General features: G+C 35.0%; 2 protein-coding genes across 2 annotated transcripts in view; both read left to right on the top strand.

Annotated features, from left to right (window-relative positions):
- Zwilch (zwilch kinetochore protein) overlaps window positions 1–22,107 on the top strand; it is a 55,591-nt gene that overhangs the window by 14,541 nt on the left and 18,943 nt on the right. The window contains exons 4-8 of the mRNA XM_089104144.1: window positions 1,127–1,355; window positions 5,313–5,462; window positions 10,956–11,148; window positions 14,661–14,765; window positions 17,599–17,675. Coding sequence (XP_088960270.1) covers window positions 1,127–1,355; window positions 5,313–5,462; window positions 10,956–11,148; window positions 14,661–14,765; window positions 17,599–17,675 — 754 coding nt within the window. The remainder of the gene's footprint in view (window positions 1–1,126; window positions 1,356–5,312; window positions 5,463–10,955; window positions 11,149–14,660; window positions 14,766–17,598; window positions 17,676–22,107) is intronic.
- Window positions 1,944–2,387, top strand: LOC148941306 (eukaryotic translation initiation factor 1A, X-chromosomal-like). Its single transcript, XM_089104554.1, has one exon. The coding sequence runs from the start codon at window positions 1,947–1,949 to the stop codon at window positions 2,385–2,387; it is 441 nt and encodes a 146-aa protein (XP_088960680.1). The 5' UTR covers window positions 1,944–1,946.

The following is a 22,107-nucleotide window of genomic DNA, read 5'->3' as shown; positions in this document are numbered from 1 at the left end:
TCTGAGCTTTGCAAGGGTAAATGAGTAGCAATCACATCAGTAGTATTCTTAAACTTCTCGACCTGGGCTGATCAAATTTATGTGCAGCGAATATACATGGAAGAGAATATACACATTGGATTGTTTTGATTACATTTTGTTTAGGATGATTCTAGCTTCGACAATGTTTATTATCCGGCGTAAAAAAATATAATCTAAATAGACCACGATCTTTGCAAAATTTGTTACTTCTAACCCGAAAATTGCGGGTTCGACGATCCCCCCCCTCCCCCATTTTTATCATCATAGTTGAATTTTTATTGTAATGTTTTTTCCATAATCGAATCTTCTCTAAATCTTTAATATAAACGACGTGACAGACAATTGTAATTGCTGTATAATTTTTGCCGAAGATGAGTCTGTGCTGAATATTTAAAAAAAAAACAAATTACAATTAATTTGATTATCAATGGTATAGAATAATTTGTTCGTACGAATATGCTAAATTTACTTCTTGTGAAGAAATAAACAAATGAAATTTAGTTCTTAAAAAAACAATCTCCCTCTTTTCACCTAGCGAAGCTCGGTCGGAAAAAACTCAAAGTTTTGCAATGTAAAAATAGGGCTAGAGATTAGGAGTGGGTAGGCACGCAAGGAAAATCCTCCTCCCCCTCCTAGACGATTTTTTAAAACTTAATCTTAATTTACTGCATTTTCTGAAGTTTTTGGTAAACTTACCCCTGTCCCCTTCTCTGAAATAAGTGTCTGCGAACGTGCCTGAGTATAAATGAGGGGCAACAAAATTACTTAATTGTTTCTCCTATTAGGAAATTCCTACAAACTACGTACATTTAATTTTAATTTTGATCTATGTCATGCAAAGTCAAGCTTGCATTAAGTTAAGGTAGATATAGCTGCAGATATTTGAATTAAGATTAGAGATTATCATATAGCTCGAATCGAAACAGAATTCTAAGAAAAGGCCTGATGAGACCTAACCATTGGGTAGTTTTGTTAAGGAGTGGTATGTTAACCTTGAAATTGTGACTACTGGCTAGCCCTAGTAAAACTGCTTCATTAATTTGTCCATTTTTTCTGCATATTTTGAATTCTTTGTCAGGGTTTAAATATATTTCTTCTTTTTCAGATCCGTGCTTGTTGAAAGGTTTTTGCAGGGCAAAAATGAACCTTCCTTATTTTATTGTGATTCGCTTGATTCTGGCAGGATTCTCCTCATTGGGCAGGAAACTAAAGATGATTCGAAAATCACTTTTTTGGCCAATTTTCCCTTTATTTCAACTGTTGACAAAAGCGATTCTAGAATTCCAATTAACTGTCAGATACAATACCATCTTTCTCTCTCGAGTCCTTCAATGGTAAGCATAGAAATTATCTGTTAACTACTTTGAATTGGCATGTGTTTTGTTTCTCTCCCTCTCTCTTTCTCTCTCTTCCTCTCTATCCTTCTCTCATTATCTAGCTATCACTCTTTCTTTCGGCTTTTCCCTATCATTGTTGTTTATTCGTTTTCTTTTGTTTAGGAAACTATAAATTTTCTCTTTTATACAATTTATTGATGTTAGGAAATATTGGCCAAATATTACCCCATGAACTATAAATTGTTAGGGCGTTATGTAATAAACTGATTAGTAAAGAACGAATCCCAGTTGTAAATAATGACATCACATAGTTTTACAATAACATCATTTATGGTTGTAACGCACAATTGTGACGTCATTCATCATCTTCTATACAATAATGTTTTTTTTTTGTTAAAAAATGGAATTTATTCTAAATTTCATGTTTTGGTAATTGCAAAATCATCTAGATGTAGCAGTCTCATTTAAAATGAGTCCTTTAACGGCAAATTTCCAAAAACTGCAAAATAATTGTGATGATAAAACAATTTCGATCAGTACTCAAATAAGATTGAATAAATCTTGTCTGTTTGAAGACTCTCATTAAAAATGCCTAAAAATAAAGGAAAAGGAGGAAAGAAAGGCCGAAGAGGAAAGAATAAAAATGAGACTGAAAAAAGAGAATTGATATTCAAGGAAGATGGGCAGGAATATGCCCAAGTTACCAAAATGCTCGGTAATTGCCGCCTCGAAGCAATGTGTTTTGATGGTATAAAAAGGCTATGTCATATTAGAGGAAAACTTCGTAAAAAGGTATGGATTAACACAGGAGATATTATTCTTGTTGGCATTCGAGATTTTCAAGATGCAAAAGCAGATGTAATTCAGAAATATAATCCCGATGAAGCCAGAAACCTGAAAACTTATGGTGAAGTTCCTGAAAGTGTCAAGATCTCAGACAATCTGTTTGTTGGCGATGGATTGGATGACGAACTCGAATTTGGTGACGAATCAGGAAGTGAAAGTGAAGCAGATATTGATGACGCATAAATTGATTTTACTTTATTTCGTCTTTTTTGCGTACCTTTTTTGTATTTAGTTTTAAGAAATTTATTTCAGCACCTAATAATTGTTAACGTTTGGGATGACTATGCCCATCTTATATTTAAGAATTTGATGGACTTTATACTTTAATTCGCTTTTTGGTCGATGGCAGCGTTTGCTTTATGAAGGAATTGGTTTATTACAGCAGATTTATGAACTGATTTATAGTTGTATATTAAACGTTTGTTTCTTCAGAAAAAAATGGCGCTAATTCGGGGAGAGACTATTTACCAGACAAGAAGAGCCACATTGGTACTCACCGGATATCTATTTTTTAACTGCTGAGGAAGGGGATTTGAGTACTGGCACTTCCCATAAGGGTTGTCTTCTGTTTTATTGCAGACATCAATCGTTGACTGACATTCACTCAGTTCACTTCATATTTCGTTCCAAAGTGCTACCTAAGTGACTTGCCTGAGAACACATTTTTGACCGTCCCTGGCTATGATTTACACTCGGAATATGGATTTAATTTTGTTTTGCGTGTCGGAGAGGTTAGTGTTTGACCTGTTGCAGAACTTTCTTACGCAATCACTTACAAATAGCGTTAAGTTGGACGTGATGACATGCAAAACGACCACCTTTTATGACCGTGATTTGTTTGTAAAACGAAGGAAATCTATACGAAGAACTAGGAATTTATACAAGAAAAGTGAAGCATACGAAAAAAAAGAAAAATGTAACGGATATTTGAAAAATTATAGTCATTGCTGTGAAGCCATGCGAATTTTTTTTTTTTCGCCGTGTCAAACCCGTGCTATATCCAATGCATCCGTGACTTTGATTTCTAAGGTTGACGAAATGGCTGGGAAAGTTGATGGTTAGTGGAATGCATGAGCCAGAGTGGCACAACCATAAATGACCCTTTTCAGCAGCAGCCTAAAAAACATGCCACAGCTACGACATATGCCGTTACTCTTAAAAATTGTCCCAAAAACAGTGCGTCACCAAGTAACCGTAAGGCCTTCGTTGACAATGTCCCGAAGAATTGGACGAAATCTCCGAACTAAAGCGATCAACTTTTGATCGGCGCATCGTGGTAAAACCAAAAAAACGCGTTTGCTGAAAACGCGAATAAACTAAAACCCTTGATTGAAGCAAGTGTTAAGCTACCCCTCTCTATTGGTGTCGTGAAGGGAGATCCTGGAAATCTGAGTGAAGAAAGATTAAAAGGTCTCATTTAAAAGGGATTTTTGACCCCCCCCCCCTCCCCCGAAATGTTCGTCTGACTCGTTAAAACGTAATAAAATTGTATAAAAACACATTTTTGATTTTTTTTAAAGTTTTTTTTTATTTTTTGTCTGACTCGTAAACACATATAAAAATGCATTAAAACACGTCTTGATGCGATTTTTAAAGTTTTTTTTGTAAACCCATTGCGGTGAATTTGCAAAAAAAAAACTTTTTTCAGCGTAAAAACGGTTCAGATACTTCGGCCGAAACCTCTATTCATCCGTCCTTAGTGCAGAATAATAAAATTAAAAAAAAAACGCCAAAGACAACCACTAAAATAAATAAATACTCGTAAAAACAACCATTAAAATAAAAGAAGACCCTTTTGATGTAACGGTGAAAGGGCAACTGAATAAACAAATCCGGTATTGAATGACAATTTAACATCTAAATAGGTGATTAAATCTCTAGACGATTCATAAGAGATCATCAAATAGGTGATTAAACTTGAATATGACTTAGACAAAGCGTTGTTTAATTTTTTTTATAAAGAACATACCATACACAAACAACCGCTCGACTTTTTCTTTGCTGTAACTTAATAAAAAGCGAACCACATTTTTGAAGCTATCGCTCTACGATGACGTTTGACCCATGATGACGTCGTGTAACCCCTTTTAGGGCCATGTAACCAAAAAGTACATGGGGGGGACTGGTTGCCCTCCAATCATTTTCGACTCTTGAAGGGGACTATGGCTTTCCATTCCCAATCGAATGAGCCCCCTTCTATTTTTTACGATCTTTGGGAGGGGTACATATTTGCTTTCTTCTTTCAATCCTGTGCAATATCTGGTTAATTTGGCTAAACATGATATTAACGATAAATTTAGCTTAAATTTTCGATCGCATTATAATCGTCCAGTGATGTCCCTCTCCCTGCTTTTTTTCTATTGTCTTTTGTCTTTAGTTTTCTTGTTTGATCTGGTTAGTTTTTTCTAACGATCTTTAGGGTACTTGATGTTGCTTTCCCTTAATTTATTTTGTTATATACCATATCCTGCTCTGCGTCGGTAGTGTTATAATTATGTTATAATTAAGTTTGATACATTTTTCACCAAATAATATCCTTCGTGTTTATCTTCTTTTAATGCAATCTAAATACTTAAAATAGTTAAATATAACAGTCATGAAGAGATAATAACTCAAGATTAAGGAGATAGGGATGATGCCTCCCTTGCCTTCTGAAGACCAGAACATAATTCGTACTTTACTTTTATTTAGATTCAGTTGAATTTAAATAAAACTTACTATTTTTTAGATAGCCATATATGAGAAATCTTTTTAACTTGACAGTTTTTTTAATCTGGCTTTTGAATTTCTTCTACTCTGGGCTAATTACTAGGTGCTTGTGCTGATGCAACCATTGCAATAGAATAGACTTACGTAAATTGAATTCTAAAAACATGTTCTAAAGAACACAGAATTCAACTTGGTTTCTTAAAAACGCTAAACATGGATTCTAAAAAACACTGTTATTCGACCATGGAAATTTTTGTGTGCTTCTGTTCGTGTTAATCCTTATTTTTGCAAATGCTCTTTTCATTTTAAAAAGTTAAGAGCCAATTACTGCTTTGACACTATTTGGCTTCTGAATGGTTCTTTTGCTAATTTTGTATTTTACGTATTTATTATTTCTAGTGCAAAATTCGTGCTTGGGCCCGGTACTTACTTCATTCCTCAAAGGATGTTGAAGCCAATAGTGGAAACTCTTTGATTATCGAATGTGATTGGTCAAACCCCAAAAAAACTCTAGAGTGTCCTCCAATTGGTACAGAGAAAGTAAAAGTGGTAACGTAGTTTATTCGTATTTACTCGAGTTTTTTTCAACTGTTTGATCTAACTTAACTAACCTATATGACCATTGAAGTGATCAACTTGAATAGAAAATCTTCAAAAGATTTCAGAAATTTGGTATTTACATCCACATAAGGGTAGTCTAACTTCTTAGTGATTTGTGACTTGTTCTACAATGCTATTGATTGATTTCCTGGTGCTTGCTTCAAAACGAAATTATCCCAATAATGAAACAAAAGGTTTTATCGGCGCTACTTAGGTTTAGAATGACTGTGCTGCCTTTTTTCTGTGCTACCTTTCATCTGTGGTAAAGTTCGAGAGATGTGCTATATAATGCTCCCCCTCCCACAAAAATAGATTGCGATGATAGCTACAACCTAGTAAAGAGCAAACTACAGCCCAGAGCAATCGAATAACACTGTTCTGAATAAACTTTAAAAATAAAAGAATTACCATTTGATATCAATTCAGGAACGGTAACTTATATCCATTTTAAATAACAGTAAAAAATAATGACGAAAATAAAATTTGCAATGGTTTTGTAGCCTGAGCCCCGACTCAATTTGATGTCTCCACCTATGGCAAAAATAATAATCGGTTCCCCACGTGTTATAGCGATCACACTTTATTCTTGATCTCTAATGAACCAGTTTTCTGTGTCCACTCGGAGATAATCGGCTTAGCCTGAGCGAGACAAAATACTATGAAAGTATATTTTAATTAAATATTTAATATGTAGATGTGGTTAGGTTAGGTATTTAAGGTAATGCGTTCTGGGCAGCCTGCTTTCCATAATTCTCTGTTGTATTTGCGATAATTTTATTACTAAAGTGTTATATTTTCATCATACTTAGGAATATTTCATTATGATTAACCTAACGTCACTTCTTTAGTGTGGTCGCCATAACACGTAAGTACCTAATAATCTACGTAGCTTTTTGAAATTCGTCTTAATAGTACTAAAATAAAATGCAATTTTCACAGAAAAACTGCATTTTTTATTTATTTCTTGATTGTTATCTGTATGACGTTTTGGTATCAAACTAAATGTATCAAACTCTATATTTAGTGAATTTCAGTAGATAATTTCATTTACATTTGTAAAGATGATAGTTTCAAAAAACATTATAGTGTCAAAAAAATGAAGCTCAATTCAGGGAATAAAGAAACCAAACTATATTTTTTTTGTTCTTAGCAAATGATAATAAATGAAAAAAATGGTTCGCTTCTTCTAGGTTTTAGAAAAGAAAATACACTTTTACTTGGAATGATAACATTACCAAATTATAGTGCCCCATCTAGGAGGGCGAAAATTTTTTAGGTTGTATAGCAAATTATACCGTTTTTATAAAAACTTCACTGCATACAACAGTAATATTTCTTTAATTTAACCAGATTATCGATCACTCCTCAACACTTGTTGCACCCATAATTTCTCTTGAAACAGCCGAAAACGTGGCTTTTTTCCGTGTATGGTAAAGTAAATAAAATAACATATATAGATCCACATGATTCCCCAAAGGATGAACGTAAAAAGTGGCCTTAAATGCTAAAAGCAGTAAAAACGGCCTTAAAAACTGAAAACGGGGCTTTTTTCTATGTATGGTATAAGTAAATAAAATAACACATATAGATCAACATGATTCACCAAAGGATGAACGTAAAAAGCGGCCTTAAACGCTAAAAGCCGTAAAAACGGCCTTAAAAGCCGAAAACGGGGCTTTTTTCTATGTGTGGTATAAGTAGATAAAATAACATATGATTCACCAAAGGATGAACGTAAAAAGCGGCCTTAAACACTAAAAGCCGTAAAAACGACCTTAAAAGCTGAAAGCGGGGCTTTTTTCTATGCATGGTATAAGTAGATAAAATAACATATATAGATCAACATGATTCACCAAAGGATGAACGTAAAAAGTGGCCTTAAATACCAAAATAAAGGGAATTATCGTATATGTAAGGGGCACTGCCGTCCCCATAACCCCCACTCTGTTATTTTTCTCAAAGCCACGGGAGTCAATGCTCTTATTTTCACACTGCATAGGGATTGAAGCGTTTATCTTACTTTTTATTTAAAGTAAGGAATGTGGCATCAATTAATGATAAGTAGAGATGGGCAGAATATCTTATGAATGTGCAAAAGCGTGATAAAGCTTGAGAAACATAAACTATTGAAAAAAAAAATTTGAAATATTTAGAATAATTGGAAAATAATAATTTGGAAGTCATGATAAAAGAATTTAGCGAGGAGGAGCAAAGATGGCACGACAAGGATTAAAAAACAATACGGCCCCATGTTCTGATAGTATGGTAAATGTGTTTTTGAAACTTGGAGGTTACAAAGTTAGAGACAGTATATTGAAGATTATACATATAGAACAGAAGAGAAAGTACATACTGGTTTTAGGAAAGCTAATTAAACCCATTAAGCTGACCCCAGCCTCTATTTCTGCCAAAAAATTAGAGATGGCAGGGAAGGAGAGTGTCAGAAGGACCAAGGGCCCACTTTACTCCTCTAGTCGTGCAGATTAAAAATCATTGTATGATTTTGGTTCAGAAAAGGTGCAACCTTTATCCTATTACTTCAGAATTTGGAATTGTGAGGTATTCGCGGGTATATATAATCGTCAAATCTAATAAAGTATAGTTGCTAGATTACAGCAGCTGTGGGACTCGCCTCAGGAATCGGAGGATTGAAGTTCCTGGACGCGGCAGATCCATAAGAAATATACTACTACTACTACTACTAACAATTTGCCTCAGCACCAAACCGCCTGAGGCAAACACAGCTGCGCATGCTCCTCCTCCATCCTAATCTACTCAAAGCCTCCGTCTTTACACCCTCTCAGGAAGTGCACTGTAAGTAGACATATAAGCTCTGGTTTCTGGTAAACATAAAAAAAAAACCTAAGATAGTGTAACAACGGTGAACAAAAAGTATTACAAAGCAAGCTGATTAAATCTACACCAATTAGTAGGGATTTAGCATAGGAAACCCTTACATTATGTATTGCATTACTAGTAAGATTAGAGCCTGTCAAAGAATGATCATTTTGAAAAGTAATGCCAAACCACTTTAGCTTTTCAGTAGGAAGAAAAGCAGAGGGATAAAAAATGCAGTGGCTAGCGGTTTCATTCGACTAGATTTATTAAAAACAATCTATTCACACTCGGGCAGATTTATATCAAGACCAGTTTTGCTGTGAATCAGGCCAAAACTAGCTGGCAGAAGACATTTTAGGAGGCCTGGCTGAGTCTGGTATGCTATAAGTCATCATCAGCATAATTAATTTTGGGAAAAATATGTCATTACATTCACATGTATTTAAAGAGCAACTTACATCATTTTTTTTCTCAAGGGTGACCGTATCGTTTTTGGTGTGTAGGACGTCAAGCGAAATTATACAAGATGACGAATGAGCTCAAATAGCTAAAATAAAAAGCATGAAAAAAAAAATGTCTGAAGTAAAGGTGAACGAAAATGAAGTACAACGAAATCTGTGGCTAGAAGATATGTGATAACGAGCATCACAACAAACCACAATCAAGATCACTAACGAATGTTCCATGACAAAATCTGTGGTTAGAAGACAAGGGAAAGCAAGAATCACAAACAAAAATGATACACAACAAGATCTGCGGGTAGAAGACATGCGACAATGAGCATCATTAATCAAACAGGATGCATTCACAAGGTAATCAAAATTACAATGAAATTAAGGAATGCGCTACTTTAACGCCGCTAAAAAAAAGTAAGTAAAATTAAAGGTGAGATTGTCGATCGTCTCAGTGGAGAATACAAATCCTATAAATATTATGATTCTGCGAAGGACAAACAAGAAGGAGGAATTGAATTCACGCCTAAAATCTGATTTCAATTGAAATTGCTGATTTGCCACACATTGACTTGAAACTAAAGAATAATACGATAATTCGGCTAATGGTAGATATTTTATGCAGATATTTTATAGATGTGCTATGGAACACGTCTGGTTGTTACTGAATTATGTAATAAGTAATTAAAGCTAAAATAATTACTGGGGTAAAAGTTGAGAAAAAGATTTTTTTGGCATCTATGAAAGATTATACAAGATGATGAATGAATCCGAAGAGCTAAAGCAAAAGGCATGGGAAATATGTCTGAGTTAATGATATACGAAAATGAAGCACAACGAAGGTTGTGCTTAGAAGACATACGACAACAAGCATCACAACGAGTCGCAACGAAATGGCCTCTCACTTTTCTGTGAACAATCTTTTCCACGTACAACTGTTTTGTAAATAATAATGAGAGAAAATCATGCTTTGCCGTGCAACTTGTGTCCTCTTTTGTGCTAGTGTTCATTTCCTGTTTGCATTTTGAGGTGCTGATAGACTAACTATCCCCAATGTCAATTGTAATAAATAGGACCTTTCGTGCTTTTGATTTTCAACAATTTTTGTTGTAGCTTTTAGCTGCTGAGGGCAATTCACATGATTTCAAAAGGATTCTTATTAAATTCGATTTATTTGTATGATTTCATTTATATGTTTTTATTTTCTGAATTACTTTGATGTTTATTTTTTTAGACACGTATCCCGATTCCAGCTAAATAAATTCCAGTTGCATATGTTTAAGCCATGATTTAAAACCTATAAATACCTACAGATGGATTTTCCATAGTATATTCGGGCTTTTTGTTGGGATGAAAACACCATTTTCGTTCCGAGTTTCGACCATTATCCACGCGCGTCTATGTTTTGAAAAATCCATTGAATTTTATCTATAGCTGGATTTTTCTCTGAAAAACAAGGCCTGAACAGTTTTACGAGCAACACTTATTACCTGGATTTATATATAAATTTTCGTTCAAAAATTGACAAGGCAAATACTTCACTTCTATTAGCTAAATAAATCTTTTCTAATGCAGATGCAATCAGGCCCTACCCTTCGAGGGCTGGAGAGGGGCTTAAAAATAAAACATAATTATGCTTAGGCCACTGTTTTTTTTAACTCCACCAGAGGGGTGGAGTCGTTTAGATCAGTCTCTTGAGAATACTTTGCTCTGTCACGCCTTTGTCTAGGTATGTTTGCTAATAGTATTTATTTTTTAATCAGATTTAATTCGTTTCTTTTTCTTAATCACGGTATAATTATTGTCAAATTCCTTTTTTTGCAAATATGACGCCGGCATTGCATATCGTGCCTGTAGAGTGCCCACCTCCTCGTTTAAAAACTCAGTTTTTCTGGAGAAGAAAAAAAAACTAACTTAGCCTTCTTTTGGCTATGATATAATTAATAAAAATTAAGATCTAGAAAATTCAAAGAAATGTCAATATAGACCAAAATTGTCCACCTTCTTAGATTTTTTAGACCTCATTAAGAGACATAGATTGGTCATGTTCTATATTTAAGCGCTAATCAAGAGGTGAGGAGCCAAATAGAAATTGTTGATCGTCTAAATTCTTTTGACAATTCTCACACTAATTAATTTTTTATGGTTTTAGAAAGCAACTATTCATCCAGAAGACCCGGGCTCAGCTGGATCTCGTCTTTGGAGTCAATTGAAGCACTTAGGTAATTTGATTGAAGCTTTCTCAACTGGTGAGTTGAAGTGGGTTTCGACTGGAAATAAGAAAAGCCCCGAAGAGCAGTTGAAGTCTCTCATTGGGGAGAAAACGAAAAATTTACTGAATTTCGGTAAGTTATATCTGAAGGTAACTTGTTAAGGGTATATGTAGGCCTATACAATTATTATTGATTGTTGTACATTTAGACTTTCGACCTTTTCCAGTCTCTCTCTCTCTCTCTCTCTCTCTCTCTCTCTCTCTCTCTCTCTCTCTCTCTCTCTCTCTCTCTCTCTCTCTCTCTCTCTCTCTCTCCCTCTCTCTCTCACTCTCTCTTTCTCTCTGTCCCCTTCTTTCTGTTTCTTTTCCCATATGAAAACATACTGTACCAATAGATGTATTTTTAAATATCGAAGTAGATATTCGCACACTATAGGTACATGCAGTCACTTTAAGGGGATAGAGTTTTTTCACTGTGTTTTCAAGTTTATTTGGGGATTGTTCTTGGCAAATTTTTCCCCGTCCTAAAATTAATCATCCTTAGATTCCAATTTGAGGAATTTCGAAAAATACCCCGAAACCTCACAAAAAAGTGTCTGGCGGAAATGAAAATTGCACTATTGGAATCACTATAGCCAAAAATCCCATTTAAGTGAATCGCGGTACCCATCTTGAGCAATAAAAAATAATAAAAACTGTTTTATCCTTAACATGGTTTTTGTATGCATATAATATGTAACCATTAAAATGATATGTGTGCTTGTAACCAGTTAAATTTTAAAATTTTGTAATGTGTGGTCAATTATACCTTTTCTTTCTAAAAAAAAGGTTTATTTATAATTTATTGTTCTAAAACGCTTTCTATGGCTATAATGAGAGAAATGATGAGATGGCTAGGGCACGTTATGTGGATGAAGGGTGACAGATTGCCGAAGATTGTCATCTTCGGCCAACCTTCTAGGGCTAAACGGAAAGCAGGTTGTCCTCGGTTGGGGTGGGAGGATGTCATAAAGAAAGGAAATGGTAACTTTCTGTGAGGGCGTAAAGAGGTAGGCTTTAAAATAGATTGGGATGGAAGAAGAGCGTGCGTAGCTGTGTTGGCCTCAGGTGGCTTGGTGCTGCGGTGAGATGTTAGTAGCAGTGGTATTGTTCTAAAAATTAGCTTTGCTAAAAACGTGGTTTGTCATTTCTAACTTTGTGCTAGCCAATATAATAACAATATAATATAATGGTTCTAGGCGTATACCCCCCTTAAAACTCACTCACTCAATCACGGCAACTCACTCAAGTCTACACTGTGTAAAACTCGAAAACAAAACCTGTTTCTTCACTAGTTTTTTCAGCTTAGCGCGAGACAGGACAAAGACAAGTGACACAATATATAGGAAACATATAATTTGGGCTATATATTTTCACATAGGGGGGGGGGGGGTAAAGTGTTTGGATATTTTGAAGTCAGAAAACAATTCTTTCTAGGCATGTGGCCACTAAAAAATTACAGCAGAATAGTGAGGAATCTGGAAATTTTGTTAACTAAAAAGAAAAAAAAAATCCGAGTATAAAGTAAATGTAATGTTTCATTTAAGTGTTTTTTCCAAGCGTTAAATGTTTCTTTTTTTCAATGACCGTTTTTCCAAGTAGTAAGTACTATTATTATGTTAATATAGTGTTTCATTTAAGTGTTTTATGATGATCGCTTATCAAAGTTTATGTTATTTGTCCCTTTCATTAGTGTTATTTTACTGTGTTCATGGCCGTATATTTGGCTTTAAAATACACTTATCTATCTATCTATCTAATATGCAGAATAAGTGTACCAAACATATTTTGCATGCAGACCCGCTATACTTTACCCCTCCCTCTCCCTAATGTGCAAATCTATAGCCCAAATTTATTTTTAAAGTAACGAAAAACCGGTGTGTTCTCGAGTTTTACACAGCGTAAACTTGATTGAGTGGCGCATAATACACAAGTACCAAAATTTCTTCCCCCAACAGAAATAAAAAACAATTAAACTCAAATAAAATTCTCAAATTTGGAAAGCCTTATTTTCCACGGGGGTTATTTTCCGGGGGGGGGGAATAGCGCCGGCCACCAATATTATACAATATAATATAATTAAAATACAATGTAGTATAATTCCCAACTTGAAGTCCAAGGGGCTGAATCCTTAATCGGTATTCGATGTTTCCTGATCACTAAAGTCGAACGTATTTAACTCACTGCATATCCCAGAATAAGCAGCGCTTAAGTATTGTGGCAACTATTGTTTTATCCTATAAATTAAAACGAAAAAAAAACATAAACTACCAAATGTAAAAAAGTTTTCCCAGGAAATGCCAATGAGCCCTGGAATGAAGCAAAAACTTCGAAGGTGGAAACCCGGCTCCTTAGATGCTTCTTGGAGGATGGGAATTATCTTCTATTCGTCCCTCCCTCTGTGAAATTATGCTTATATGATGACACACCTCATGGTCACATAATATACACCAAGAATTTTAGAAATATCGAGTTCTCTACTACCAAAAGTACCACAGATAGTTCATTCTAACAAGATTATCAGCTTCAACTTTTCCCATTTATAGTAACACATCTGCCGCCATCCAGCAACCCTCTGGAGTAGTATACGTGATCCAACATGCAAATTGTTTTGGCTCTCTGTCATCATATGTTAATCGGTCATGTTAAATGCCTGGGAATATTTTTCATAAATCTTTAATTGGGAAAAATAAAATTATAAGCAGGGTGGATACGGATCAACTTTTTGGGGAAGAACCCAACGCAACTTTGGGCCCCTATTGTAATTTTTAGCCCCTCTGTGCCTGTAATCAGCACAGTTTTCGATGCATATGTCCCAAAAACCACCTTCTTGATCTGCCCCTAACTATAGGGCTCATGAGTAAAATTTACTTATGCTAAATGAGTGATTTTTCGAGGAATAATAGACGGTAGAAATTTGGCAGGAGTTGATATTCTTGATGTTTCGTCTGCTCAGCCCGTTCGAATTGTCTCAATTAATATCTCTATGCTGTTTTTCATCATTCGCCTACATTTTTATAAAATCAGTCTAATCTTGTTGTAAATAGTTCTAAAAATACGATCTTCCCTGTATTTTCCTAGTCTTTTTCTTATAGAATTACCTAAAAAAAATTTTAAATTCTGGCGAATCTTCTTCTTCTTGCCGTCCCTTGCTGAACCAAAATCCTGCACAAGTCTCTGGATTTGAAATATATCCTTTTACAGCTTCAGAACTTCGAGTCCCTCACTGTCAATTTAACTTAAAATTATTTAAAACATAGGAAATGTAAAAAAAAGTTACATCCGAAGTTCTTTTGTTTTTTATATATTTTCACTTCATTCTTAGGCCATTCACAGTACCATGTCACCATAGCTGCACAAAAAGCAGGAATTTCTGTAATCTACCCCTTGAAATACCCTTCCTGTGCTACTCAGTCTAAAAGTTGATATACTTCCAGCAAGGGTCCTATTTAAAAAAAAATTCGCTAAAAATAAGTTCTGCGAAATCTTACCCAAAAATATTATCCGGCTTCCGGTGACTTTGTTGTTTAAAGTTATAGGTAAAGTCGAATTTTCTTCTCGAATCAAGCAACTGAATTAATAAAATATTCTTAAATCTCTTTTCAGAAGAAGGAGAAAGACTTGACCAACTTTCTGGTAGTGATATTTTTGGATTTACTTCTGATCGGAAAAACCTAGATGTTGTTGATTCTTTTTGGAATGTAATGCTTGGTTAGTATTTATACAGTATTCTTTTTTCATTTCAGAATCCTACCTTATTCGTAAGTTTCCACAACCCCAAGCCAACTATTTATGGCTATACAGCGGGTAGTTGAAGCAAGTATTTCTCTGTTATACTTTTAAAATTAGAATCAGTTGGCTTCCGTTCATTACAAGAGAGTATACTTTGGTTTGTCTCTCAGCTGGGGTAGGCTTATGGCTTAAGAAAGTGTAGGAAGTACTAACGGACCTGTTTTCAATTAGCTTAGGTGTCTATGAAATCACTGAGAGCTGAAGAATCCAAGAAGGGATGAATACAGTGATATCAGGGGCAGTAACGTACAGGTGCAGAAGTCAATTCAGGTGCAGATGGTGCTGCTAAAGAAAGAAGAGAATAATATATTGGATGTTTTTCTGAGAAATTATTTAATTACGGTGATAATTTTATGTCTTTGTCATATTAGGGGCCGTATCGTACAGACGTTGCAGAAGTCAATTCAGGTGCAGATGATGCTGCTAAAGAAAGAAGAAGAAAATATATTGGACGTTTTTCTGAGAAATTCTTTAAGGACGGTGATAATTCTAAGTCTATTACATACCAGGGGCAGTAATGCACAGGTGCAGACGGTGCAGAAGTCAATTCAGGTTTTGATAGTGCTGCTAAAGAAAGAAGAAAATATGTTGGATATTTTTCCGAAAAACCGTTTAAGGACGATGATGATGTTATGTCTGTCATATCAGGGGTAGTAACGTACAGGTGCAGAAGTCAATTCAGGTGCAGATGATGCTGCTAAAAAAAGAAGAAGAAAATATACTGGATGTTTTTCTGAGAAATTTTTTAAGGACGGTGATAATTTTATGTCTATGTCATATCAGGGGCAGTAACCTACAGGTGCAGCTGGTGTAGAAGTCAATTCATGGTGCTGCTAAAGAAAGAAGAAGAAAATATGTTGGACGTTTTTCTGAGTAATTATTTAAGGACGGGGATAATTTAATGTCTAAAGCTTGATTATGAGTGCTACATCGGACTGTATGAACAAAGAGGTCTTTTCCCAATAATTGTGTCACTTCGGAAAGAGTGTCGAGGTTGGACTATGCATCCTCGAGACAAGATGGACAAAGACCGTTTCTCTAAAATTGTTTCTCTTGAGTCACTTAACCAAATCCTGACACGTGCTTGTTTTACTAAAGTCCTCTTGGAATTTTGCCTATTATTTCACAGATATTTTTGAACTCCTGATATCGATTTGTATCTGATGTGAAAGTTTGAATTGTAATCTATTTAATTTTCCCTTTTTCATAAAAAAAATCGCTATCATAAGCCCCAAAGGGCAGAATTTCAATTCGGGCCCGATTAATAAAACAAGACGATAATATCAAATAAAGCTAAAAAAAAATACGATTCACTTAAAACTCACAAAAGACGGCCCAAATTGTTCATTAACCATAATTTAAAACTACCATTTTATATTAAAAGATGAAGACACGGGCAACGCCTGTACAGGCAATAAGAACGAGATCTGTACTGAGACTTGAAAAAATTTTTTAAATTACATCTAAACTCACAAATATAAATAATATTTCAAGTTATGCTGATTTTTGTATGACTGAAGGAGGTTTGTCCAACTTTATATATTTTCTACAATACTAATTTTAGGTGAGAGCTGTTTATTATATCAAGTTATATTAGTGTTGTAAATAGCTATAACTTAAAATAACTTTAGTGTTTAAAATAACTTACAGTATTAAATTATTTTAGTGTTGAAATTGCTGTGTTTCACCATAATAAGGAATGAAATAATAAGGTAATAAGGAGTGAAACCTTATTACGAATGAAATTCTTTTTAATAAGGTAACAAAAAGAGTGCCTAGGCAGGCGTACCTTTCCAAAAACTAACACACAAGTACTTGTCCAATCAAAGAGTCATACTTATTCCCACCATTTACTCGTGCTATTTAAAAATTTTTGCCTCTAAATTACTTTGACTATCTGTCTTGGCTGTTTTCTACAATTAGCCATGTCTTGATGCCTACTGCAAAATATTTTATTTTCAATTCAAAATCAACGGACTAGCCTTGTAATACAATTTATTGTACCAGTTACATTTTAAGTTCCGTATATCCGGCTAGTCCTCCGGCCAGCTTTTTCAATTGGTTAAATGCTTCTTTTAACCTTCGTTCCAAAGAACCGAAGAACCTTTCAATGTTTTGAAGCACCAAGAATATCAAAATAAAAATATTTTTTGCCCCCTGAACCCATCTGAGGTGTATTCATACCTGAGTGTCGCAGTTTTCTAGAATTTTTATTTTGATTATTTCGAAATTATAAAGTTTTTTGGGCAGTATCACATTTTCTTCAGTGTTGCCAAGTTGAACCATGAAGATTAATTATCAAAACTATCTAGTTGAATTTAACCCTGCTTTTTATCTCTATGATTTCAATAATTAACAATCTGTTAATCCACAAAGAGAACCATAGCTCTAAAGGAAAAGCACACGTTTTTTTTGTTTTTTTTTACGCCCTCTATCTCTGCGCAACTGCACATGGGGGTCTTTTTCATTAAAAATCAATTTCCGATTTAAGATATATATATGGTTGTGTCAGTTTCTACATAACCAAATCAAACAGTCAGATTCATTCTTACTGTCCTTGGTACTTAGAGCTTTGGTTTGTTTGTATTTAGCTGCTCTGATTTTATTATTTCGTTGTACATATGGCACCATCTTTTTTGGTTTTCTAAAAGTGAATGACCCGACGTTTTGGCCACTCGTATTAAAAATTGCTAAATGCAAACTAACAGTGTTTAGATAAAGAAATATTGCCTGTTCATTATTGATTTTTCAGATTGTTCCAACTACGAAGATCTTAAAGTTGGTCTTGATTATGTTCTTGCTGCAGGCCGGGAAGGAAAGTTATGCCTTGTAAGTTTACTTTCCTTAAAGCTTTACTTTCCTTTACGTTATTTTCCTTTCATGAGTGATATCCGCCCCCTTCAAAGTCACAGTATATGAATAGAGTAATGTCCTAAAGTACAAATTTTTAGTAATCGTACTTAAGTACGATTTATTTAAGTACATTTTTTGTTTTGGTGTGTCAGCACAGAAATTCAGCGCATAATTTGTATTTTTTTTTCGCTTGATTAATATCTCACAAATTTGAATAGCGGTCACTTTTGAATGTTTGCCTGCGAAGACATATTGAAAAACCAAAACTGATTCAAAACGTACATCAAACAATCACGGTTGTTTTTTTTTTTTTTTTTTTTTTGCTAAATATTGCTCTATTTAACTAAACTACTATACAGAAATATTAAAAATATAATAATATGTTGATTAAAAAAATATATGCACAAATTAAGCAAAATCACCAAAACATTTTCTCATGCTGATCGATGGTCCGCTTAGCGCAGGTATGGCTCTCCTGATTTTCTGCTTTTGGCTGGGAGTGCAATGCGTGGTTGGGGTTATCCGTCGTTATCCAACGCTTTCCATGTTTTGCCCCTAATTTTCCATCTACCCATTTGGAGCCGAGTCGACTTTGGCAGGGCTTACAGAGTCACACCGCTAACCCCCTTTTCAAGCCATAGCCAATTAAAACTGATAAAATTTAAAAACTGCACAATTACAAACTGCCAATTAAATCTGCAAGCCAATTAAAAACTGCACAAAAATAAAAACCGCCAATTAAATCTGCACAAAATTAAAAACTGAAAGCCAATTTTTTAATTGGTTAAATTAAAAACTGCCAATTAAAACTGCCGGCCAATTAAAAACTGCAAAAAATTAAAATGTTTCACATACTGCTCTTCTCTGAATTACTTTCATTTACAGTATTAATTGGACTAAAGTAATCGCCATAGACAGTTTCCCCATTGCCAGGACGAAGAATATTGTGAAACTTCAAATAAAACAACATTTATAAACAAAACTGTTTAAATTGAAATGTTTGCAGTGCTGCTTATCATTAAATTACCATTGTATCACGATAGCTATATTCAGCAGATTTACTTGTAAGTTAGAGTTGTTAGGGGCAAAGAATCACAGTATATGAATTGGCTCAGAAACTGTTAAAAGCATTTTACGAAATTTTAATAGTTGGGCTTTCATTAAATCAAAAATAGAGTCTTTAGAGTTGTCCTAAATATAACAGTGTAAAACATAAGATATATCGCGGCAACATAGCTTTGGAACTAAAAAACACAAATCAAGACAAGAAGGCTTGTGAAGAAACGAAATCTCATTGGGTGAGGAACTATTTTGATCTCAAAAGACACCACGAACTTAAAAATTACGAGTTTTTTTTTTATTTTGCAATAGGAAAAAAAACCTGACATTGTTAACAGCGTCAGATAAAAACAATGTTACTCTGTCTATGATAGAAAAAAAATGCAATGAAATATTTTGCTGTGACTGACAAAAGCGATGAGACTGCCTGACGACAAATAAAATAGTGATACTTTTTGCAAAGAAGGTTAAGAAATTTAATACAAAAACAGAAATTTCACACAAAACAATGACAATGTTTTCATTTTTTTTAGGGATTGGACAGCAAACAACACTGCTTTATGCATGTTAGAAATTGTATCAGGCTTCGACGGAGAAAAGTTATCCCTAATTGTCCCTAATTCGTATGAAATCTCCGAGAATCTTCTTTGTCCTTGGAGGAAAATAACTCTCGAGAATTTTTCATTTGAAGAATTTTTGAATTGTGAAAACTTTTATTTTTTTCTCCCCTTCCCCAAAAGAAACTTAGAAGCATAGGAAATGGAAATGTGGAAATCAGATTTTGAGGAATGTCATTCAGGGAGGCAACATTCGGAGAATTGATATTCATGTCAGTGAGGCTTGGGAAACGAGACTGGATCCATGTGACGGCTGCATGAAGCTTCCTCTACTGTTTTAAATAACATTTAGGACCTTGCTCCTTGGCAACTTGGGACTTATTTCCAAAATTCTTGCTTGGTAACATGTGTATATTCTTGTTATTGGACGTCCTTATATAGACAAAAAGTATCCTTTACTCCTCCAAAACATAAGGAAAGTATAGAGGAAAGAAACAAACAATTTCTTAGAATTTTTTTTTTTTACAGTCTCGACATTGAACAAGACGGCTTTACATATACAAAAATCATATCAGAGTTCGACAGAAAGACATGATAAAAATATGATTTCTCTATGAACACTTAATCTACTGTCAACAGAATCATAAGCAGCGCAATAACGTTGCCTAAGTAAAGAACGATGTGGGCACAATGTGTTTTTTTTCTCCATACCCGGGCACTTTATATCGAAGGAGTTGTCGTAGAAAGTTCGAAAAGGGTGCATTCGATTGCAAATTGGTGTCGCTCATGCCCTTTTTAATAGTCAAAAGTCATAGAAGGGCAACGATCCGCCCCCCCCCCCCCGCCAATCATTCCCCCAAACACATTCAATCAAAATTTTGAGATAGCCATTTTGTTCAACGTAGTTGCTTTCCAGATAAAAATATGTTTTTAAGAAGGACAATCCCCCACAACCCTCGGGGCAAGGGTTTTAAGTTATGCCCTTAGGGCATATAAGAAAGATATTGCCAGAATGTATCATTTATTATTGTTTTCCTTTAGAGCAGGGCACTTCGTATCGAAGAAGTTGTCGTAGAAACTTCGAAAAGGGCTCATTCAATTGGAATGGCTTGTGCCCTTTTTAATAGTTGAAAGTGGTTGGAGGGCAACTAGCCCCCCTCCCCCCCCCCGCCCATCATTCCCCCAAACATATCCAATCAAAATTTTTAGATAGCCATTTTGTTCAGCGTAATTGATTTCCAGATTGAACATATGTTTTTGAGGAGGACACTCCCCCACAACCCTCGGGGCAAGGATTTTAAGTTATGCCCTGGGGGCATATAAGGTTTTTATAGAAGGCGTTGTCGTATAAACTTCAAAAAAGCCTAATTTGATTGTAAATTCAATGGGCTAGTGCCTTTTTTAATCGTCTAAAGTTATTGGTTGGCAAATACCCCCCCCCCCCCCTCACGCCCATCCTTTCTCCAAATGCATCCAATCAAAATTTTGAGATAGCCATTTTGTTCAGCGTAGTTGATTTCCAGATAGAAAGTATGTTTTTGAGGAGGACACTCCCCCATAACCCTCGGAGCAAGGTTTTTAAGTTATGCCCTGAGGGCATATAAGAACGATCTTGGCACAATGTACTATTTATTATTATTTTCCTTTAGAGCAGGGCACTTCGTATCGAAAAAGTTGTTGTAGAAACTTAGAAAAGGGCTCATTCAATTGGAAATTGGAGGGGTGTGTGCTCTTTTTAGCAGTTAAAGGTAATTGGAAGCTGGCTGACACATCTTTAACGTCCACCGTTTCTCGAAACATATTCCATCAAATTTTACATATAAACATTTCGTCCATCGTAGCTTATTTCCAGATAGAAATTATGTTTTTGAGGAGGACACTCCCCCACAGCCTTCAGGGCAAGGGTTGTAAGTTATGCCCTGGGAGCATATAAGGTTTTTATAGATAAGATAAGATATTTATTTCAAAAAATGACTATCACAAGCCCCGAAGGGCCGAATTCGCATTTCGGGGTCATATAATAAAAAAAGACACACAAATAGCACAACAACTAAAAAACTGGCTAAACAATGCCAAAAACAACAATATCAGAAAGGCAAAGCCATTCATTAGTCTAAAAACAAAATGTGTCAAATGTAAGAAAGTTAAAAAGGCACAAATTAAAATAAAACCAAAACAAAAATTGAGATAAAAACAATGTTAAAAAGAGAGTATATAAAAAGGGGAGGGAACGTAAGAGCCGAACGGACACCAGCATGGGAATCACAAGAAAAAAAAAATCAAATAAAAAAAAAAAAAAAAAAAAAACTAGTGGTTTATTTGATCAGTAATGAAGGGTACAAAGGTTTTTTCATATCTGGAGGTTAAACAACGGATGGGGGACAAGATAGGGATGGATTCAGATACAGTACGTGGCAGGCGGTGTCTGGATGGGGAGTGTCTTTTGGGGAAAATGTTTTCCGTGCGAGGGTTTATTATTGCATTTTTTGCAAAACGGAGGCACAGTGTTCCTCTCCTGTGCTCAAGAGTTTCCAGCTTGGCCTTTTTTAGAAGGAGTGAATATGGTACCAAAGTTTCTTTGGCTCTTTTTTGAAAAGATTCAATTTTATCTGATTCATCACGGGAGATGCCAGGATGCCAAACTGGACAAGCATATTCAAGATGCGGGCGATATGCGGCAAGATTCAAGATGCGGCAGTCGCTGTCATAGAAACTTCAAAAAAGGCTCAATCGATTGGAAATTCAAAGGGCTAGTGCCCTTATTAATAGCCGAAAGTGATTGGAAGGCAACT

Source organism: Artemia sp. Qi Xiang Cuo, chromosome 18 (assembly GCF_049724085.1).
Source record: "Artemia sp. Qi Xiang Cuo chromosome 18, ASM4972408v1, whole genome shotgun sequence".
In the NCBI taxonomy this organism is placed as follows: Eukaryota; Metazoa; Arthropoda; class Branchiopoda; order Anostraca; family Artemiidae; genus Artemia; species Artemia sp. Qi Xiang Cuo.
This window is presented reverse-complemented; position numbering and strand designations above follow the sequence as displayed.